This window comes from Melampsora larici-populina, assembly GCF_000204055.1.
Source record: "Melampsora larici-populina 98AG31 unplaced genomic scaffold MELLAscaffold_22, whole genome shotgun sequence".
NCBI lineage: Eukaryota > Fungi > Basidiomycota > Pucciniomycetes > Pucciniales > Melampsoraceae > Melampsora > Melampsora laricis-populina.
Genome location: NW_006768786.1, coordinates 881364 through 899948, shown reverse-complemented (window position 1 = coordinate 899948; position 18585 = coordinate 881364). Strand labels below are relative to the sequence as shown.

General features: G+C 44.9%; 6 protein-coding genes across 6 annotated transcripts; 3 read left to right on the top strand and 3 right to left on the bottom strand.

The window, feature by feature from the left end:
* Window positions 1-727: 727 nt before the first annotated feature.
* MELLADRAFT_107285 (uncharacterized protein) lies at window positions 728-1369 on the top strand (the record flags this gene model as incomplete). The annotated part of the gene is made up of 2 exons (XM_007410847.1): window positions 728-1168; window positions 1202-1369. The coding sequence occupies 2 exons, from the start codon at window positions 728-730 to the stop codon at window positions 1367-1369; spliced, it is 609 nt and encodes a 202-aa protein (XP_007410909.1).
* A 3746-nt stretch (window positions 1370-5115) lies between these two features.
* On the bottom strand, window positions 5116-6058 carry MELLADRAFT_107284 (uncharacterized protein; the record flags this gene model as incomplete). The annotated part of the gene is made up of 2 exons (XM_007410797.1): window positions 5116-5849; window positions 5914-6058. 2 exons carry the CDS (start codon window positions 6056-6058, stop codon window positions 5116-5118), a joined length of 879 nt encoding a protein of 292 aa, XP_007410859.1.
* A 270-nt stretch (window positions 6059-6328) lies between these two features.
* Window positions 6329-8751, bottom strand: MELLADRAFT_107283 (uncharacterized protein; the record flags this gene model as incomplete). The annotated part of the gene is made up of 4 exons (XM_007410796.1): window positions 6329-7812; window positions 7939-8349; window positions 8406-8621; window positions 8691-8751. 4 exons carry the CDS (start codon window positions 8749-8751, stop codon window positions 6329-6331), a joined length of 2172 nt encoding a protein of 723 aa, XP_007410858.1.
* Window positions 8752-9956: 1205 nt separating this feature from the next.
* On the top strand, window positions 9957-11161 carry MELLADRAFT_63869 (uncharacterized protein; the record flags this gene model as incomplete). The annotated part of the gene is made up of 6 exons (XM_007410848.1): window positions 9957-10296; window positions 10355-10420; window positions 10481-10570; window positions 10625-10771; window positions 10840-10988; window positions 11111-11161. 6 exons carry the CDS (start codon window positions 9957-9959, stop codon window positions 11159-11161), a joined length of 843 nt encoding a protein of 280 aa, XP_007410910.1.
* A 279-nt stretch (window positions 11162-11440) lies between these two features.
* Window positions 11441-13196, bottom strand: MELLADRAFT_107281 (uncharacterized protein; the record flags this gene model as incomplete). Its single annotated transcript, XM_007410795.1, has 6 exons — window positions 11441-11590; window positions 11905-12006; window positions 12108-12123; window positions 12440-12558; window positions 12749-12862; window positions 12939-13196. 6 exons carry the CDS (start codon window positions 13194-13196, stop codon window positions 11441-11443), a joined length of 759 nt encoding a protein of 252 aa, XP_007410857.1.
* A 408-nt stretch (window positions 13197-13604) lies between these two features.
* MELLADRAFT_63867 (uncharacterized protein) lies at window positions 13605-15584 on the top strand (the record flags this gene model as incomplete). Its single annotated transcript, XM_007410849.1, has 9 exons — window positions 13605-13719; window positions 13788-14104; window positions 14161-14448; window positions 14507-14660; window positions 14682-14860; window positions 14884-15009; window positions 15068-15163; window positions 15248-15360; window positions 15428-15584. 9 exons carry the CDS (start codon window positions 13605-13607, stop codon window positions 15582-15584), a joined length of 1545 nt encoding a protein of 514 aa, XP_007410911.1.
* Window positions 15585-18585: the final 3001 nt, after the last annotated feature.

Below are 18585 nucleotides of genomic sequence, written 5' to 3'. Positions count from 1 at the left end.
CGGGAGGCAAGTCTCCTTCCGTGAAGAAAGTTCTTTGATTGAACTCTCCTTCACGAGATATCTGAGAAGTTCGTAAAGTACTTCAAATCCTTTAACTGGGAGAGTTCTTCACAATCCGAAGACCCCTCCCTTGTATTTTTTGTACCTCACTTTACTTTAAAAATTCATACTGGTTGATGGTCCTATGTTCTGTGTTGGGTGGGTGGGAGGAGATATAATTGTTAGTTAATAAGTTTTAGTGATAATAGTATGGATTCGAAGAGATAGATATTACGATGGGATTTAATAGATGGAAACCCTTCTAAGAGGGAGGTAATCTGGGGGAGCGCAGAGCTAGAGTCATTACACTCGTGAGCTGGGAAAAATCTGTTCCTTCAGTGCGCTGACGTGCCAGGAGTAATTTGACATGACCATTCTGGCACTACCTTCTCACATCGATTTCCCTTTCCGTCATACTCTCTACACGAAGTTACTGGCCTAGTCAAAAGAAGGTGGCACCCACCTCTGCGCTTCACACCACCACCACTCTACCACCACTCTTTTCCAGGACACAGGATACAAACACCATGTCAACAACTGAACAGCCTCACCCTTGTAATTCATCCCTTTGACCTGCATCTTGGGCTCACACATCACACTGATAAGGCATTAAGCAGACATTGTGTTCGATCCAAATCTTCAGGACCGAGCAAAATACCGGTGCACCGTTTGTGTGGGCTCTCGAGCAATGCAAAATTACGACCGGCACATCAAATGCCCATCGCACTTAGACGCGGTCGCACATCATGTTGCTGACCAAGATCAACAACATGCCGAACATTTAATGAACCTGGACCCTGCAATTGAAAGATCACCTTCACTGGCGCAAGACGAAGACGAAATGATTGCAGATCACCAAAGTGACCGTGCTGCGTCGCCCCATCCACCTCAATCTCAACTGTTATTCGAACGTCCACCTGATGGTGATGATCCGCTGGGCTTATTTGACGATTCCGACGTCGAACCAGACTCAGACCAAGAGTTTGATTTCATCAGGCTTCAACAAGCGTTTGAGGAACTACTCGGAGGAGAGACGACGGATTCTGAAGAGGATCCAGATGTTGATGAAGATGATCATGCCGGGGGCGCAGACACAGCGGGGGAATGGTATCCCTTCAAGAGCATTGAAGTCAGTGCTTACAAAAGCTTTCAATGAAGGTAGCTGATACTGATGATCAACCTAATAGCACGTAGTTGGTGTCCTCATGATCGGCTCGCCCCGCAACCTGCTTTCACGGACAGATTATCTCCGTTTACGCACAATCTTCACCCTGCTGGATGTGAACCTCCCGGCTTGGAATACGTTGAGGACTGCCTGCAAAAAAATTAAAGAACAGATGGGGCTGGACCTAACGGAGCGCTTCAGTCCGGCGGGAATCCCCTTGTTTGGAATTAATATCAAAACCATTATTAAAAACGTGAGTGATATGAGTCAGAGTGGACTGTCTTTTGACAGTTGTTGATTGTCAAATTTCTTTGCATTGCAGGAACTGGCGAATCCCCTAGTGAGCCCTCACTTGGCTTACATCCCCGAGTTGGTTGAAGAAGGTCCTATCTGCGAACTCTCCCAGTGTTTCAAGTGGCGACAAGGGCTTCCACGCGAACTCCGTGTACCAATGATCACCGAGCATGGCATACACTTCTACATTTACGAACCAGTCCAGCTGAAGACTCGGCAGCTGGTAGTCCCTGTATTCTTCTATCAAAATCTTGGAAAGCTATTTACCAAGTGCTTGCCTGCAAAAGTTCAGCCAAATGGCGAAATTTTGCCTCCGGTGAAGATCACCATTCCTGATGAGCCTGATTTCAACTCCAACACTCTAATCACTGTACCCTGCACCGATTTCTGGAGGCCATTTACAGACATTAAACTGAATAACAATGTCAATCTGAAAGATTTATGTGGGGAATCCATGTATCGTAGGTGCACTATCGTGGAGTGGTAAGGAGGTTCCTAGCGCAACTGACTGTGTGAACATCTCCAGAAATCGAAGGTGCAACATCATCATCTATTCCGCTCCAGAACAAGTGGAGAATTAAAGCAGATGGGAAAACTGTCCGACATGTACCTCTGATTCTGTATTCCGATGATACTTCCGGAAACGTGTCAAAAAAATGGAATAAGCATATGAGCTTATACACGACATTGGCTGGTTTGCCTTCAAAATTATCCAATCAAGAATTCAACATTCATTTTTTGTCAACTTCAAACCTAGCCTCAGCGTTGGACATGTTTGATCAGGTGGTGGATGATCTAAAGTAAGGTTCAGAATGCTTGAATTGTGGTACATTATCATCTGATTATTGACAATGGGCTGATGTTGAGCAGTGACATGGCCGAGAACGGTTTGGTCGCTTATGATCATGCCCTCAGTGAAGACGTTCTGGCCATGGGGGTCGTTCTCTTCCACGCCGGCGATTCACCAATGCATGCGGAGATTTGCAACACACTCAACCCCGCAAATACCCTGACCCCGTGCCGGATGTGTGAACTGCAGGTAGATCGCAAAATTGATAAGGAATCCAGCGGTTTTGTTCGTGATTTTTTGGGAATTGACAAGGATGGTCACCCAGTAAGCACTCCATTAAAGGGGCCTGCTTACATGCATACATTCTGATGCATGTTTTTAGGGACGTCTACCTTTGCGCAAATGGGACAAAACCAGGGCACAAACTGAGGAACTATGGCGCACCGCTCAAAGACGACACACCAAGACCCTCATTGAGGATTTGGGCCGCAAATATGGGGTCCGTGACACTGTCCTGGATTACTTCATCAAAATCGTCCAAAAGGCACACGAAACACAACCAGCGGCCGATGTGGAAGGTCTTATTAATGACCTCAACAGGCAGCACGGCTATCACCTTTTCAACCCCATGTTGAGGCTGAAAGGTAAGTGTCACCCTTATTTTTCCAATATATTGTTGTTTTTTATTTTATCTTTGTCTTATCTTGCAGGTTTCAACGGGCATCTTGATACCCCAGTGGAAATTCTCCATGTAGTGCTGTTAGGTATCACAAAGTATCTTTTTCAAGATACCATGAAGCAGATCAACCCATCAAAGGCCGGTAGCAAGATGTATAATGATCTGTCTGGAAGGTGGCGCGCTTTCAATAAGAAAGGATTGAATATTCCTCCCATTCAACCCCACACGTTCATTAATTTCTATCAAAACCTTGTAGGAAAGGAATTTCGTACTGTCTTACAGGCTGTGCCTTTTGTTTTATTTGAGCATCTTGATCCGGCGCAAAGGGCAGTTTGGACGGCGCTTTGCTGTCTGAGTTCCTACATATTTCAGACTGAAATATCTGATATGGAACGTTATCTAGCAGAAGTGGACATATTAATTAGTCACTTCTTACAGCACCTCATGACTCTAACAGCGCAGTGGGTCAACAAGCCCAAGTTCCACATGCTCATTCACCTACAAGACTCCATTCGCCCTTTTGGTCCGGCGTGCCTGTTTGCTACCGAGAAGTTTGAGTCTTTTAATGGGAAAACTCGACAAGCTTCAATTCATTCAAACAAACAAGCGCCTGGTTTGGATATTGCAAATACCTTTGTAAATGAACAGATGTTGCGGATCTTATTATCGGGTTCATCGTTTTGGGATAAAGATTTAAATTTGCGTGTCACTGCGGGTAAAAAATTGAAGGAGCTGTTCTTGAAACTCCCAGACTTGGCTCGGGCATTTGGACTGTGTCAACCGAAACGCGCTAATCAATTTGTCATGGGAGGTTAGTGGCCACTTTGAAATGGCCTCTATATTTTTGGACTGATAATACTCATGATATCTTCCTCAGCGGTCGTGGAAAATAGTGGAAGTCCTCCTGCATGTGTGCTGCAAACTGATACACACCACAGCTTTGAAAGCTTCACGGCCGTATCACTACTCAATCGGCAAAAAGTGGAACCAATGGATTTTGTCTTTGTAAGTACAACTTTGCATTACCTCACGCCATCGCGCAACTGCACATATGCTTTGTTTAACCTCATTTCTTGCGCAGGTTGAGTCAATCAATGCAATTGCTCAAGTAAATTCAATCTGGAAGGAACCCGGTGTCAACGCCGAAAGGGCTTGGATGGTATTAAATCCATGCGTTTCAGGCCGTGTTGTTCCTTATTATAATATGCGGGAAGTGGTTTTGACAAATCAGCATATATGCCACAGTGTCAAGGTGATTAAACCGGACCCTATCTCATTCACCTCGGCTGTGGTTTTGAGGCTTATATCTTGGTTTGCTTACATTTGGGATTTGTAAGGGTGTTTTGGCCATATTAAACGTGCAGCATAATTGTCACGAGGCAAAATGTGAGGTCACAATGTCCCATATGTTAAGGTTGGAAAGAAGAGTTTCGCGTGTCAAGGGTTGCGGCATACAACACCGAGCTGCCAATTCTTTCATAATCAACTCAGCCGCACAATTCAATGGTGATTTACATAGAAGGCTTGCCAACGTGCAATACCGGCCGGTCTCGCCTGAAAAGTGGAACAACGCCGTGGATAATGGTTTGGCAGAATGGCACAAGCACGCGCGCGCGCCAAACGGGACTGTTGGATAAATAGGGTATTGAAGCTCCGCATCTCCCAAAATGTGGAGCTCCAATACAGATATTGATCACATCTATATCTCCTTGACTTCACAATGTCGGTGTACAACGATCTTAATTAATCGTGTTGACATCAAGCTGCCAAAGGTTTAAAACTGCGTGATATTTCTCCAAAATTGCCAACATTGCAAAATTGATGAAAACTGGTTGCGAGGTAAAATATATTTATATTTATATATAAATATATTTTCAAACAAATATACCAACATCATAACTAGTCATGTTCTGCACAAGTCATTTACATCCGTCATTATGAAATTCACTCCATTTCATCTGGGGTCAGTTTGTCATGTACTGGTAACATGTGATGGGGATATTGGGGAGCTTCTTCGGCAGTAAGCTGGCAGTGTTCTGCCAAATCTAAGTACATTTCTCGGGCCAGATCATACCTTTTGCATGTAACGTGTTCCCATTCTGGTGTATCCACCAGTTCCTTGTCGCCGCCTTTTGGAAACAGGGCCTTTCAAATAGTGGTCAGTACATAAGAACTTGAGCGTTTCCAAATTGGTTCTTCAACATAGCCTTGCTGGCCCATTTGCGAAGTGACCAGACATAGTTGAATCAATCCAGTCTTTGGCGTTCTAGATGGGCTTCGCCAATACGTGAGCAGACCTTTGAAACCAAGCGCAAGAAATGATACAAGGGGGGCTAGCGCCTCTGTTCTCAGCTTAACGGTTCCCGATATTTTGTGAAAGCTCGCATTGACATTTGCAGGAATGAGTCGTAGTTGGTCGGTATGCGTTAGGTGGAGGTAATGCGCGCGAATGACCGCGAGGGCTTCAATACAACCATAGATTGAATCGACCAACCTCGAAAGCTGGTCAATGCAATTGAATTCAACTGTGTCGGATCGGTGGTCTGATTCTCGGTTTTCTGTTTGCATCTGATGATAATGCATGGCACATTGAAATGCATCCTTGACAGCTACGTATGGCAGGTTATAATCGGTCAAGTTGTCTACAGGCGGCAGACTCCCCCCCTCATTGCCTACCATGCCATACGCCGCCAACACAAACTTCCTGGCCACTAGCAACCGATGTTTGGTCACATTTCGCATGTATCTCAATGTATAACATAGGGATTCCGCCAATGGGTCCTTGGCGGGGTTTTCAGGGGAATGGTTGTCAATATAATTCCAATCGAATAATTGATCCCCGTGCCAAAGGCTTTCACAACCTGGAACAAAGAGATCCATTGCTGTACGCCAAAAAAGGTTTTAGTGAGAGAATTGAAAAGTGTGGGGATAAGGGAAATAACTCACTGTGTTTTTGGGTAACCCATTTGCTCAGGGAGAGCTGCTTGCTGGTAAATAATTGATTATCACCCCGAAATCGCTCGTTTGGGTCATACACTGTGTTGATAGCTCGCAGGCGTCCACGTAACATCCGTCGACACGCGTTGTACATAAGAACACAATCTTGTGACGTTTCTTTCTTGAAAGAAACCGATGTGCATGTAATATCCAAATTAGCATTGCTTGGATTTTTCCAAATGCTGAACGTCCTGATAAGTGGGAGAGATGATTCGGAGGGGTCAGAAACATGGTTGGCCGTCGTTGAATCGCTGTGCTGCAAATCCACCTGATGATTAGCAGCGTGTGATGACGTCTTCTGAGTGTTGAGGTTTGCTGGTATGGATTCCGGAATTTGATTAGAATGAGAGTTCAGAGTAATGTCTTAATCATTATTCTGAGTCTGAGTCTTGTCATTAATATTCGAATCAGGCAAAATAGACACCTCGAGGTCATGGTTCTGAGTCTCGTTTTGATTGTTGTTCTGAGGCAAAGGAGATTGCTCGAAATCATTGTGCTGAGTCTCGTCGTGATTGTTGTTCTGAGTATCGGCGAGATCGTGGTTCTGAGGCAAAGGCGATACCTCGAGCTCATTGTTCTGACTCTCGGCGTGTTCGTTGTTCTGAGGCAAAGGAGATACCTCGAGCTCATTGTTCTGAGTCTCGTCGTGATGGTTGTTCTGAGTCTCGGCGTGTTCGTTGTTCTGAGGCAAAGGAGAAACCACGAGATCATTGTGATGAGTCTCGTCCTGATGGTTGTTCTGAGTTTCGGCGTGTCCGTCGTTCTGAGGCAAAGGAGATTCCTCGAGATCATTGTTCTGAGTCTCGTCGTGATGGTTCTTCAGAGTCTTGGCGTGTTTGTTGTTCTGAGGAATTGGCGAGTCCTCGAAATAATTGTTCTGGTCGTGATCATTAATCTGAGTCTTGTCATGATTATTCGATTGAGGCAAAGGAGAGTCCTCAAAATCATTGAGATCATTGTTGTGAGTCTCGTCGTGATTGATCTTCTGAGTCTCGGCGGGTTCGTCGATCTGAGGAAAAGGAGAGTCCTTGATATCATTGTTGTGGTCCTGATCATTAATCTGAGTGTCGTCATGATGATTCGATTGTGGCAAAGGTGAGTCCTCAAAATCTTTGTTCTGAGTGTCGTTGTGTTCATTACTCTGAGTGTCGTCATCAATATTCAAATTAGGCAAAGGAGAGGCCGGCCAACTGTGGTGATCTTTGACCGGCATAGTTGTTGAAGTAAGATTTTCGTGATTCATGTTTGCAGTTGGCTGAATCGTGTTGGGACCTTCCTCAATCTCTTTGGGATAGGGTGAATTGGTGTGATTAGAATCGTCATCGGAAAGGTAATCATCCATTCGAAAAAGAGGAGGATTCTGAGGTCGACGTATTGCAGAGCTGAGCAAAAGTTTATTGATCAGGGTTAGCTTTTTCAAGAGGTGGCCATCGCTTTCTGAGTTCCAAAAAGTTTGGTCACGTAGCCAGTTGATGTGAGCTAGTACAGCATCGAGTCCCCATTTGCCAAGGCGCACAAGGGAATTGATGTGGCTATCTGGGATGATCCAATCCAGTTCCCTCAACTGATATGAGGGAACTTCGAGATCACCAACATAAGGTGTAAAGGTTTCAAATTTAGCTCTTTTCTTCAGATCTAAGAAAATACGGTTGTCTGAGGCAGCTTGAGGAATTGAAGACAGCAAGGAAGATAAATTCTTGATAGATTTGATTAATATGTTGACTTCATCCAATTTAACCGCTTTTGGGGGAAGTGTTTTTTTGCTGGGTGGCCCGTGAGTGAAACCACGTAATTCACTGATATCAGGCATCTTGCGTTTCAACCGAATAATGATTGGTTCCTTGGGGGCTGACGTTGAACAAGTCGCAGGTGAGTCAAAAGCGTGCCAAAAGTCGGGCTCCACCGAGAGTCATTCCGCAGATGATATAGGCAACACTTTGGTGTCTTGTAAGGTTGGAACATCGAGGGTTGAACCGTTTGAAAAGGCATTTATGATGTGGCTCGCATTTTGAGCGGGTGAAACCGTGGGGCTGGGAGATATGGGAGCACTTGTTGAATGTTTGTCTGCTATTTTTGAGAGGATCACAGTCGATTTGGGGTTGGGAGACATAGGCGGAGTGGTTGATTGTTCGTCTGCTAAATCAAGCCACAAAGCTGATTTTGTCTGCTTTATGAAGTTGTTGCTTTCAACATGTGATATTTGAGCGGGTGAAGACGTCGGGCTTGGAGATATGGCAGGAGTCGTCAAATGTTCTTCTGCCATTTTCGAGGGCCTCGCAGTACGATTGGGGGTGGGAGACATGGGCGGAGTGGTTGATTCTTCGCCTGCTAAATCCACCCACAAAGCCGATTCCGTGTCGTTTATAAAGATGTTGTCTTCAAGATCTGATCGAAATGTCAGAACTGGATATCAACATCTTAAGAAATCATTGAAGACTGACCTTTGGCCTCTTTTGCAATTGCACGTCCAACTGTTCGCCAACTCTCCATGATTATCCTTGACATTGGCGCAGAGTTTATCATGACGGTGATCATACTGAACTGTCGGCGTAATACTTCGATATATTCTGACCGTTTCAAATTTCTTTTGGTAAGTTTAGGATAGAAGACGGTGTTCATTGATGCCCATTCGGGCGCCAAGTAGGTCTCGTGGTAATCTGTGTAGCCAAACATGTCAACTTATCAAAACCCATGCGATGTTGGAGTCCTTGTGTCACATGGCTTACCTTGACCAACAATCTCTAACAGGCCGGCCTTGGCGGCAGGATTGTTTTCGAAATCTAACATATTATCGCCTTTGCATGGGATGACGGGATAGTTGAACGAGGGAAACAGTCCAGATTTGTGAGAGCCAGATTGGCGAACGTCAGGAAACTCCATCTGTAATTATAAGGCTCAGAATCTTTGGATATTGATCAATCTATAGGGGAAACCCGTTTGTAAGACGGATTGTGGAACTGTATTTTGAGTTAGAATAAGAGAATTGAAACACTGAGGAAAAAGCCTTTAAAGGAATGAAAATTACTATGGAATTGTAAGTGTGGTCGATGACTGCACTTCCATCTGATCTGAATATCCTGGCCTGAGCAAACACCTCAGCGTCAGTTTACATTGAATATCTTAGTCATGAAATTCCTTTGATAGCATTGTGCAATCTAAACAACAATGTGATGAGCAGACAATCATGATTTTTACATGATTGTTCGATAATCGTAGCCAAACATACATGTCAAACAAACATCTAGTTTTCTTATGGGCGACTCTGAAAATCTTACAACCTGTATACCAGCTCCGCATTCCATCAGATGTGGAACTGATGGAGGGAAGGTGTCATGAAATTCCTTTGATAGCATCGTGCAATCTAAACAACAATGTGATGAGCAGACAATCATGATTTTTACATGATTGTCTCCTTTTTCCAGTCAAACATACACGATAGGAAACATCTAGGTTTCCTATCGGCGACTCTGCATCTCTTACAAACCTGTATGCCAGCTCCGCATTCCATCAGATGTGGAACTGATGGAGGCAAGGTGTCATGGGATCCCTTTGATAGGATCGTGCATTGTTACCAACAATGTGATGAGCAGACAATCATGATTTTTACATGATTGTCTCCTTTTTCCAGTCAAACATACACGATAGGAAACATCTAGGTTTTTACAGACTACAATTTACAGACTATAATGTCTGCAAATAATCGCGATGCCAGTAAAAAAGACATTCTTTACGAGTGCAAGAAGGAATATTACAGTTCATATTCCGAACACAAATAACCAGAGCAAACTCACATGTCGCATATGCCATATGCACCTTTGAGAGCACTTAGGATATCAAGACCGTTATGATATCGTTTAGATTGGATATCATAATGATCATTTGATCATTCGAAGTCAATCAACTCAAACCACCCAAAATCTTCCCTATTTTAATGACGCTCTCTGATACCTTAGTGAACATCCTTCTCCATCACTTCCCCATAAATCAATATCATGACCATTCCAATTCGTCGTCGGTGGTGGGAAAACCCCACAGCTTCAGAGCTCGCCTGGTTCAGAGGCCTATCATATCGTTCAAAATCCGAAATCATTCCTTACCCCATTACTGAAAGATCCCATCCGGACATCCTTGCCGGATTGGACCAATGCTTTGACTGTGGCGAGCTCGGCCACAGTCGCATCACCACTGGATGCATAAGCACCAACCCCGACCGTAAGGCCCCCGATTTCAACGATTGGCGTCGATCCACCAACGGCAAGACTTACACCGTGGACAAGTTACGCATGTCCAAAGAAGATCTTGCAAGACTCGCCGCTGAAGCTTTGGAAGAAGGTATGCTGAATTCCCCTCCCTTAGAAATATTGAACAGGGGCTTACTTACCGCGCACAGTGATTGAAGCGCCGATGACTTTGTCTTCGGACGATGTTGATATCCTCGACTCCATCGAGGCTGCAGGTAGATTGTCCTTTTCACACATACCCTCTATCAACATGGAATGACACCTTTATTCCATAGCCTCTAGTCAAGCAGTGGCGAGTCAAGCAGTTACTGACGCCACTGAACATTCGGACGATATCGATGAACTCGGCTCCATCGAGGTGGAAGGTACGTTCGTATTATTTATCACACACCAACTTTTTGTAATATCAATGACGCCAGCTTCCTCAATAGCCACTACGGCGAGTCAAGCAGCCACGTCCGTTACTGAACACGAGTTCAACGGAGGTCGTGACGGTTCGACCTCGAGTCATGATGGCCCTCAAGACGGTCAAGATTACACCCAATCTTTAACCGTGGATGACCCGTGTAAGTTGATCAAATCTCTTGCTAAGTCCATCCACACAATAGGTGATAACCAATTGCTCTGTATATAGCGGCAGAGGGCACTCAAAATGAATGGGCTCCAGGGGTTCGAGACGCGTCACGTGAGTACCTTGTAATGACATTAATTACCTCGCATCACTCAAACAATTGGTACTGGTGGGCTAGGAGGGACACGCGCACAAACCCTACCACCTGGTTTGTAGGTACATAGAATCGGTTATTCTAAGCAACAAACTTCAGAATTTATCATGAATAGGTACTTGGAGGGGGTGGATACTGATTGATATTATTATAAATGGAAATATCTAAACCATTATGAAGAGGCCAGAAGGAAATAAAACAGGTGCTATTGACATATCGGAAATATCTTGAAATTTTTTTTGTGCTTTGTTCTCCTTTGTATATCTCCCCAAAGGAAGGGAATGTAATCATCAGGAAAGAAGGAAATAAAACAGGGGATATTGGTATAATAGATCTTATTATAAACGGAAATATATTGAAATTTTATTTGGTGCTTTGTTCTCCTTTGCATATCTCCCCAAAGGAAGGGAACGTAATCATTAATCTAAGGTTTCCTACGCTTCTACTTCCTTAATAAAATGAGAGGGGGTTACAGACCCACCGGGTTTCCACTCTGAAGTCACCTCCTCTTCAACTATCTCCTTTTATGGTTTGACCAGGGCATTCGCCTTGGCTGTAATTAATCAGCGGAAACATGGTATCAGTGTCAGCAATGCCCTGTAATCCAGTTCCGCATTCCACGAGATGTGGAACTGAAGGCATCTCACGAGGTGATATGGCCTGTAGGCCAGTGCCGCAAGATTGGAATCATAAATCACTGAGTAACATTGTCAAAAACAAAACAACCACCACCATTCAAACTACATTTATGATTGTATTACAATGGTTACTTGGGAGGAAGTCTGTAAGAGTAGGGGCTTCCCCCCATTCCCCTGAACAATTTCAACAGTTGCATATCTTCCGCCAGGATGGTTCCAACTGAGCGCACCCCATCAAACATTCGTCGATCAATTTCCAGGACTGTTTTGTAGTACCTGCTTAACAGTAGGATAAGTACATATCCAAACACACTACCGAACAATTATTGTACTTACTTCCGAAGATGATGTTGTGGTACCAATAGGGCTATTTGGTGGATCCGCTGATCTACCATTCTCCAAAAAGGGTTTGGTGCCCAATCCTTTTTTGGATTTGGACTATCCTGCACCGCCAAATAGAGTTGCTGCAATCCAATCAAGCGCTGATAAACAGGTTTCAGCTTTGGTTCGTCGTGTACCACGGGGCATTGGGGACTCACCATGAGAGCTATTCGCCTAATGTCATCATCATTGAATTGGTAGTGTTTCCCTGCCGATGATTGTTTGATCTAATGACATGTGGAGTCAGCTGAGAAATATATCCTTATGTTTGTTTAAAAACATAAGATACCTTGAGTAGCAAATGCGGGAGAGACGGCACGGCAGGTTTACTCTTCCGTGGGCGAGCAATGTTGAAAAGCAACTATGGGAACCACTATGTCAGTAATCAATAAACTGAGGCGGGAATCAACGAGTTACTAACCAAAGAATGTAAGGTTGCTCGTGTTTTGGCAGCAATGTGATCTACCATTGCAAATACTGGCCTGCTTACCTCGTGCGCGCCCATTTCAAAACCTTCTGGAAATGTATAAACTCATCATTTTTCGCGAGGCGCCAAAGCTGAATCTGCAGCAGAATAAAATGATTAGATGCTCTGTAAACTTTACGAGGCTAAGTGATAATATATAGACACCTTAATGCGACACTCGACCGCCGGCGCGCTGTTATGCTCTTTTGGACTATACCTATTAATTTCAGCATCCAGGAAGTATTTGGTGGCCAAAACACGGATCACAACCTGGCATTTGTTCACTTCAAATGAGTTAAGTGCCAAAACCCAAATGGACCACAAATGACTTACACAAAGTGGTATATGAGCCAAGCCCGAATCCACCAAATTCCTTTTCCGTTGCTGCAAGCCAAACTCTGTCAAGCATTGAAGGACTGCCATGTGGCGAATCTCAGAAGAAGGTTGCTTAAACCACATCAAGCAAGCAATTGGTTATTTAGCATGAAAACACCAGATCGTCAGGGCAAAACGACGGACCAACCTCAAATATGACCCTTATTCTTTGTTGCACGATGTCTGTCATGTCAAAATGGTTCACGACTTGATCATATGTGTGGAGCACATCAGCGGCCTTCAAGCTTAGAAGGCGGGCAGCCCATGCATCGTCATCCACGGTGTGATGTGATGCATTGGGTGGCGGAGTTGGGGTGACTGGTAATGCACCCCGGAGCATGCTGGGAGGATTCTGAGGATCTTCAGTAGGGTCTCCCTGCCAAGTCGGTGAAGAAGCTGAAGCCATATAATCCAAATTTTTTTGGATTGCTGGAGGAAGTCGCCTCAAAAACAATCAGCCAAGGATGAGACACGCCGGTGTCTCACGGCATCAATCTCCTCGTGCGATAGCACCAAGTGTGCTTCCACGCTTGTTGTTCAATGAGATATGGCACCACTGCCAACTTGTGGTTCTGTCAAGAGGTCCAAATTCCAAATGATGTCTCCCTCTTCCCTCCACATCGAAAGACGCTTGTTTTTATCCTCGCTATTGCATTTTACTTCGCTCCTCTTCAGCTGATCCACATCACCCATTTTACCTTTTCCTTTGAAGTACGCTTTGAAAAACGTTGTATCATGCCCATCACCCAAGCCCAGACCCTGAGTGAGTTTGTCTCAGTGGGACGGCTCCTCAAATTTCTCTCCTTCACTGATTATGATTCTCCCAGCCGATTTGATGGACCTATCTTTTGGGCCATCCCAAGACGGGCGCTCAATTACACCCGCAATTGAGGATGCCTTAGGGCAACTGAACAACCATGGGCCGCTTGGTACGTGTTTAATTTATCTCTGCCCGTGTTGGTGACTGATCGAGAAGAAGACACTTCACCCCAAGTAGCCACCACAGCCCAAGTGACAGGTGAAACCGCCATGGATGAAGCAGGTGGAGGGCTTTCACCGCATGTTAACCGGCCATCAACGGGGATGGGTAATCCACATGACGATCAAGAACAAATCATGGGAACCCTCACGCGCATGAGAGACGTGACTCAGGACCCACGTGAAGAGTCTCCGGCATCGAGTCAAATGGACAATATGTTACCCCAGAGCTACAGCCGCCCCCTTCGCTCTGGTAATCAACATGTCTTCACCTCTTTGAGCACTGCCGCTGGATTGGAAGGGGAGCGTGCCTCAGATGCTCAAGAGTTGGCCGAGGTGAGCCCCCTTTGTTGACTTGTATCATCACAGCATTCACATCACTCTGTTTCTAGGTGTACGGTGGGGAAGCCCGCCACGTAGCTCAGTCCGTCTACATTGGCCGCATTCTCGCTGGGCTAGACACCGTCTTAGAGGAGGTATCTAACCTCACGCGCAAAGTCGAGACCCTCAGCAAAGACGTTGCAACCCTTGAATCAGTAGTCGAGGTTTTGTCACCACGTACAAATAACCCAGGTCAACGTCACGTCGCCACCCAAGGCGAGGTCAACCGCGAGATGAATGATCCGGAGGACGCAGGGCAACCCACCCAAAAGGCTTGGGTTGTGAGCAAGGAACTCAATGTACGCATCAGTCTGTACAAGATCGAGTTCCTAATTTGACACGATTTTATGTTGCCAGAAATTGATTATTGGTCAAGCCCTCAAGATGATGACCAACCCAATATTGGAGGCTTACACCGCCGTCGAAACCGGTGGACGTCAACGAGGTCGAGGTCGACGATCTGGAGTATGGCTGACTTACTCCCTGTTCAATAGTGTAAAAGTCTGTTACAGTATGTTCTCTATGCCTTCAGGTCTGTCTCTGATGTGCAATAATGTTTTCCAGACGCATGCTGCCAATCAACCTTCTGAATGGAAAGCGCTTCACCTTCCTACCACAAGGCTAGGCGTCAGTGATGCCACTGCAACCGCCGAATACCACAAAAAAATACGATATCATCTGAAACATGCTCGCGAGCGCTTTCATAAACTTGTATGTACTAGTCAATGCCATAGTTATTACACTGGAATCTGATGATAACTATGGAGCTTCCACAGCTTTTGACAGGAATTGATGAGGTTGACATTGGTGAAGAAGATGGAGTTTTGGCAGTTCCAGCATTAGAGGAGCTTTATTTCACGGTTTGTTTGCACTGAATCCCAAAGACCCCATCCAATGTCACTGACTATTGTTTATTAGATCGCCCAAAGGTTTTGCAACACTGGCAAACATCAAAATGCAGAATCAATGTGGGCTGCCACCGGCGGCGCTACCCGTGCGCGACTGGCATACGTGGTGAGTGATGTATTGAAATTCTATGTATATCCATTGTGAGGGAGAAGATAACAATCAACACTTCACTGGTTCTCATGGATGAAGCGAAGAGAAGCCGCACGAATTTACCAAAATGGTAAATCATCGAGCTCCATATGGGATGCTGTTGATATCCAGCTCGGCAAATTAAAATTGCAAAGTGGCCCTTACACCATAGCGTAATTGATTTCTAAGATCATCAGCAAACAATTTAACCAACTGACCATGAATCATTCCCAAAAATAGGTTTTATAAGCTTGTATATGACAAAGATCTCGAGTTGTTCAATGGAAAGGCTACCTTTGCGGAAGTTAAAGCGCGCTTTAACTTCCAATTGCCATCAGATGCGGAGGTCGAGGCGGCAATCCCAGTTGGGGCAGGGGCTAACGTGATCAGCCAATAGTAATTGATTATAAACTGTGACTGGTAGAAAGTTGAAACTACAACCCAAAATATTCATTTGTCCACACCGTCTCAACTCCTTCTGCAATTGAACTGTTTTCTGTGTGGAAAACCATATTATTCAAGCCACCATTGCCCTTTTTGAGCCAACTGAGTGACCCCGGTGGCAACCAGCCCCATGAGCGCGCCCAAATGGCGCGGTCCGTAATTTTACCTGGACGCAGTGGCGGTCTTTTGGCCGAGTTGTGCTGGACTTTCAATCAACCTCGAGGCCATCAGAAGCCTCGCCGGTTGGCGGCCAAATGGCCGCCCTGTGCTAGAGCCCACCAAAAGTCCGCCTTTTCCAATATTCGAAGGATTGCGCTATTCCGACCCCCCCCAGTTTGCTAGTCAGACCCCCCCTCCGACCCTAGGCCCGCTTAGGTAGCCTTAAGCAGCTTACCTAACAGCCTCGACAGTGTGCCCGATGCATTCTACATAACCTCATCATCCTCAAGATGATGGCTTTAGATGTAGAACATGATGAACTGACCTGAGAGGATTTTGAGGGCTCTGAAATTTGATGACAGTCATTGTTTTCTCAAAGATGCGAGTAATCAAATGTAACAATTATAACTTCTAAAAACATGATTTGGTGTAAAAGAGCATCAAAATCAAACACGATCGAGCTACTGTTGTAAATTTTGGGTGAACGAAGATAATAAATTTGAGTGAACAAAGGTAACAAAGATAGTGTATGTAGTTGTAGTGAGGATAGTGATCGAGTGATCTTGAGTAACAAACAAACAACTAATCTATTGTGATCGGTTTGAAGGATGGACATCGAGCTAATTTGAAGTGAATCACCCTCTGTAAGTGCAAGTACGGGCATTATGGCCTGTTTCTTTACATTTGCCACACTTTGGACCTGGAGCCCCCAACTCGGCTGCAACGTGTTCATGACGCGATTTGAGTCGCTTGGTCGTTCTCGAAGGTCGTCCACGAGTTTGTATTGGTTCGGGCTCGTGGATTGTGTCGGAAGGATTCTGGAGAATCAGCTCCAGTCGGTCCTCAAAGAGACGCTTTTGATGTGGTGGTAATTGGGTGTATTGAGCTTGGATGTGTTGTAAAACTGTAGGGAGTCCAACTCGCTGGATTGAAACCACTGGATGCTTTTGTTGAAGATGCCAGTGAGTATCAAAGTGGTCAATTGTAAGCCTGCTTCGAGAATCAATCAGGTGCTTCAAAAAATGAGAGCACGGAAGTCCATGAGAGCTTGAGAATACATATGTACATGGAGTTTTGTAGTTCGGGAGGATTGCTTTCCGGTATTCTTCGTAGACCTGGTTATTTTGAAAGTCAATTATTGGATCAGACCCAGAGGTGGTGGAGTGTTGACTTACTTTACCCAGCGCATAATGCGATATCTTTCGATTGACATTGGTCCAGAACGCTGCTCCGAGACGAGTCAGCGAGTGAGACTTCTGATTCTCGATCTTTTGAGACACTTTGTGTCGTTGAAGCTTGCACGCAAGGACAAGCCTATCGTATACAGTAGCTAGATCACCCGTTGAAACCGATATTGAGATTTTGATGTTTGCATGTGCCCCTTCAGCGCGAGACGTGACTGTATGACCAAAATGTCTGACATCTTTGGTCCAGGCAAGTACAAACATTTCTTTGTATGGGATCCAGGTTTTCATCAGATAGTTAAAAGCTTCGTTGGTGATCTTTGATTGGAGGATTTGTAGTTGGTCTTCAAAGCTTTCGGGAGACATCGAATTACATACGAGTCGCCACTTGGAAAGGAAAGCGTCCCAATCCTTGTCCGACATGCCCTTCTTGATGTTTGAAAGGATATTTTTCTCGATGTGCCACATGCAAAGGAGGTTCTTGGCATTTGGAAACACGTTCTTTATCGCTCGCATGACTGCTAGCTCACGATCCGTGACCACAGCACCTAGCTTGGTCAATTGTGATCCAAAGCATATCTTCAAGTGCTCCAAAGCCCAATTATAGTGCTCTTCAGTTTCTTGTTGCATAAAGCAAAAGGCCAAGGAGAGCGAGTTATGTGTTGGAGAGACTCCCACAATATGCAAGAGTGGCATATGGTACCTTATATAAACAAAAAGACAAAAACCCATCAGCTAGAGTTCATCTTTGGGTATGAGGGAGGTGAGAACTTACTTGTTTGTCTTGTAGGTTGAATCCATCAAGAGAATATCACAAGTGGCGAGCTCCTGTGCATTTAATACACAAACTTCTGGAGCAATGAACAGACAGGTCAAAGACCCTGATGAATTTCTCTGGTAAGCATGATATACACCCTCAGTTTGAAGTTTGTAGAGTAGAGCTTCAAGGGATGTCCGGTGCTGAAGGATCTGGTTACAAAATTTTTGCTTGAGGTTGTAGATATCGTGTGGTGTTGCTATGATAGTTGGGTCGGAAGCTTTCAGCGTGCTCAAGATAACTGAGGGACTGGCACCTCCTTTACACATGTCAATGACCGTTTGTTGCTGTTCATCCGTGAGGCGTCGTGCTCCTGGTATGTCGGCTAGTGTCTTTGAAGGTGGGTGATTGTGTGTATTATTGATTATCTTCACACTCCAATCAAGAGTTGTTGAGTTCCTCAAAATTTGACATGACCAATGGCAATTGATCAAGTGGCTAGACGTTTGTCAAATCTGATCTTCATTCGGCTGATAAAGACCTCCGTGTGTGCAGAACAAAACCACCTTGCGTACTTCATTTTTCTTGTTTTTTTTTGAACGTTTTCTTTTGAGGAAGTAACCAGAAGCAGTGGCACAATCTTGCAGTGCATCTTCAGCCTCTTCCAGGCTTGGGTAGACTGAGAGGAGGGCGTCCAGATTCATCGGTTTGGAAGGAGGATCATCTAAATCAGACAAGGTTGACTCTTGGTGGGTTGGCTGTGAGGTAGCACCTGTTAAGGAAGGGTCAATGACCATGGTGGTGGAAATGTTTATGTTGATATTGGTGCACATTGATTTGCATCAGGAGGCAAA